Below are 4,253 nucleotides of genomic sequence, written 5' to 3' on the forward strand. Positions count from 1 at the left end.
GGTGATAATCTTGTTTTCTTGTGCCCAATAATGCATAATTTCATTTGATAAACACGTTTATATTGAATGGTAATTTATAATCAGTCACAAGAACGTCGAATCTGAATCACTTGAAAAAAACACGGGGGTGCTTAACTTTTTTCCAGGTGTATATAATCAACTAAAAAAAATCAGGCTTAACTCTCCTTGACAATCGAGGGCAAAGAAAAAAGAAGATTGGGTAAGTACTTTATTTCTTGTTTTTCATATTTATTCTTTATTTATAATTATAAAAGTAACTAAAATTAAAAGTACAGATTTTTTTTAAGTTAAGACTAGATTAGATAAAATAAGTAATAATAATAATAATAATTAAAATGGTTCACGAGGCATGCACTCAAGCAGCTCGTGAGTAATGTAATTCAATAGCGTAACGTGAGCTGCACATTCCGTGAGTGATTTACATTTTATAATGGTGGGGATAGCAGTTAGACACGGTTCAAGGGGCAATAAAAGAATAAAATTTAATTATAAATAGATGTATAACGTTATGAACTAAGAGCTACTTAAGATAAATGAATGTAGTTTCAGGTTACAATTTGAAATCATTCTAGAAAGAAAAGAAGGTTAATTTAGGTTTATATCGATTTTTTTTGGTTGTTACGAGGTCGGTCGAATTGACTGATCCCATTTCTAGATAGGGTAGAGAAAATAACATATACTATAAGGATTTAGTGGGAAAAAAAACGTTTGAAATGCATTTAGAAGGTTTTAGGGATTACACGAAGGAAATTTGAGATTTTGAGATGACAAAACGTATTTTTAATTTTAACATGAAAATTTCTTTGCACATGGACTATTCAAAACAAATATTCAAGGACAATCTTTATTTTATTTTATTAAAAATACTTCACTAATAAATAATACTTTTTGTATATGAAAGACGTGTAATATTAACTGAAAGACTGCCAAATTTCGTGAAGATATACCCAATATACAGAGTTATAAGTATTAAAGTTATGTCAACTTTCAACGAGTACAGAAGGTCATGTGACTCAGTCAAATCGACTGACCCCGTGTTGGCAGAGTTAATAAGATAAAGCAAATTTTGGGTAATATTAAAGATAACATACAGTTAATGAAAAAAAAACAAAACAGGAATGTATAAAATTGAGCATGGAATATTTATATTGGATGGACTAAACATAATTTATAATATTGTTTAATGGAGCATAAAGGATATGTAAGAAATAAACAAAAATGAAAGTTCAGCCATAGCAGAACATGTACATGAAACATAACATATAGTATTGTGTGGAAAATAAAAAAAACTGTAATAGTGACTCAACCAAAAAATATTCAAGAATCCTGAGAAATAATTGAATATAAAAAATATCATGTATTACTAAATAGATATGAAGGTCCAACGAATATTGATGAAAAAATGTGGGGTGACCTTCTCTAAAAAGTTCACATAGGAATTGTAAACCTTACATAGGTCACATGACCTATTTAACAACAACAACAAAAAAAGAGTATAAGGTATTATTATGTCATGCAACTCACTCCTGAAGATGATGTTGCAATGTCAAAATATGTAGAGTCAACATTTTAGTGGTCACACACATACCTTAATTAAACTGTATACAATTGTGTACCTATTTTAATGTTGTGTGTTATTTACTATTTTATCAAAATGAAATGACTCCTGGATGTTTCATGTTATTACAAAAATAATAAAAAAAATTATATCAAGTTACAAATATAATATTATGTTAGACTTACTATATTTTTGGGCACTCATTCTTAATCTATTCCTTTAAGGATTTTGACAAATTAGAAGAGCATGTATATATAATAATAGTATCTCTCAAATTACACATACTGTCAGGTACAAACTATCACAGATAAAGAAAATGCTCAGCAATAAGCTGAAAGTTGATGGTGAGAGAGATAAACATTGAATTAGAAAAGCACATTTAAGTATAAATACAACCTGAAAGAAATATTAACATCAACCAAATGCAAATTTGAAATGAAGATGCAAAATTGAGAGTAATGAGTTATTACAATCTGGATATCTTTGAAAAACTTGTAACAGATGAGAATGGCATTAACTAAAGTTTGTGTAATTTTTTGTTGAGGCATCAGTTATTTGTTAACTATAAACAAATAAGCACTCTAAAATAAACAATTATTTTCTCAAAGTTCACAGTATGGGTTGTACAGTATGTAGATTCAAGAAACTATTAACAACAGTATGTCAATGACAAATTAAACTTTAAATTTTACTTGCAATACAAAATGTTTTATATTTAAAAAAAATAAAAAAGCTACAACTATTTCATTTTTATATGACTAGCATACATAAAATAATCTTCACTATTAACGTAAAAATTAGTACAAAAGCATGGAGGATTTAAAATTATAGATCTGTAATAAACATTTAAAAAAGGTGTGTCACCATGAGCTCATAAAACAATTTTAAACAAGGAGTACATCTAATTTATTAAGATATAAATAATTTTTAAGGTAATATTGTGGCTTGAAATTTTGTCATGTATTTTCTGCCCTGTTTAGAACTTTCTATTTACAATTGCCAAGAAATAAAAGCTTACTTTTCAATAATATCATCCTTCGTAAGTCGAAGTATTTCATCTTTTGTCATCTTTACCTGTAAAATAAAAGATGCAAAAAACATCTTGAGAGTAGTTTCTAAAACACAATTACAGTTTCTTTAGAAGTTTTTTTAAATCAAAAATGCCATTTAGACTATTCATTTATTTTAGCATTTTTTCTTACTGTCACATTATTTAATGATAGTACTTTGAAGAAAATGTTGCTTTGGTATTTATTCTATGTCCTTAATAATCTCTTCTATACATACCATCTGATTGGTGTACAAAATGATAAACTCATGAGCTAAGCAGTAACTAGGAGAGACTACTTCTTAGAAATGTCTTACCATTAGCTCTCAGAAAATAATAGCAGGCAAAACTGAAAACACCTAAGTGAATCCCTGAGTAAATAAAAAATAAAATAGTCTGAAAGATCTTTAATTTTCACAGAAGTAATTTTCGTCTCTAAATGAAACAGTTTTTTTTTTACACAGTAGATATCAGCCAAGTTTTTAAAATGGCATAATTTAACCATGAATAACAAAAGAAAGAGTTATGCTTTATATATTGCTGTATAAATGAGGTTCAAGAGTAAATATAAAGTACGTCAGGACTACCTTCTACAACAGTTAATACAAACATATGAAACCCTATAACAAGTTATTTACTTTTTCAATACTTTTAGAGCAAATACACAAAATTTTTATATTTATGGTGTTTTAAATAACTGATAAGGGGTGGAATTCCTTACAACCTTATATGGATGGTTGGGGGTCAAATGTAGCATGCCATGGTCTTTTACAGAATGCCATTCAACATAGTATTATGTATTTGATGTCACACTTATTAAATTATGTCAGCTATTAATTGTACCCTACATTGGTGATTTAGCAAAAGCTTGTGTTAAAAGGATAGTAAATACCAGATACAATAAAAAAGAATACTGTAAAAAAATGTATAATGGGCAAAAATGTTTTCATTCTGCACTTGAACAGGACTGCACCCCGACTGAGTTACAAGTACTTTATTAAAACATCAGATGTTTCGTATACAACAGACCTCATATTAAATTCAGAATTATAGTCATCTGTCTCTAACAGATCACCCCATGCAAATATGGATTGGATACTTCACTGACAAGTCGTGTATCAAATGATAAACTGGGCTTCATATTTATTTCTAGTATCTTAAACAATAATTCATAAGAATAAATTAGTAGCATCAATGCAACATATTCTTCAAAAACTGTACTGTATAAATACAGGTTCACTGTGATCAGTAAAAACAATTTAAACATGTACAATTCATGTACTGTTTAGAGTTAATGATGATGATGGGTGAAGTACCCCAAAACTGGTATAACTCAGTTACAAGTGGTGAATGAAATGAGATTAAGCTTTGCATTTACTTTCAGTTAATACAAGTTTGTTTTTTCAAACAATTATTTAAAACAATAGTACACAGTTTTGGATATCACTACAATTATACATTTCACGAAACTACTGAAAGTTAAATTATGTAAAATATTTTAGCTATGACAAGCAAAACCACTATTACAAAATAATTCTGACACTCAAAGTTAATTTTCGTGCTGATGATCCATCATGTCAAACAAACAATTCTAAAATGGGTGTACATCTTTACAATACACTTCAA

General features: G+C 28.2%; 1 protein-coding gene across 1 annotated transcript in view; it reads right to left on the minus strand.

The window, feature by feature from the left end:
• The window catches only part of LOC106471315 (pre-mRNA-splicing regulator WTAP-like), a 71,874-nt gene extending 69,195 nt beyond the window's left edge, over positions 1-2,679 (minus strand). Inside the window, exon 1 of the mRNA XM_013931909.2 lies at positions 2,598-2,679. Within this exon, the coding sequence (XP_013787363.2) occupies positions 2,598-2,647 (50 nt within the window). The 5' untranslated portion in view covers positions 2,648-2,679. The remainder of the gene's footprint in view (positions 1-2,597) is intronic.
• Between the last annotated feature and the right edge of the window lie 1,574 nt (positions 2,680-4,253).

The sequence above is a fragment of the Limulus polyphemus genome, unplaced genomic scaffold, assembly GCF_000517525.1.
Source record: "Limulus polyphemus unplaced genomic scaffold, Limulus_polyphemus-2.1.2 Scaffold4536, whole genome shotgun sequence".
Lineage (NCBI taxonomy): Eukaryota > Metazoa > Arthropoda > Merostomata > Xiphosura > Limulidae > Limulus > Limulus polyphemus.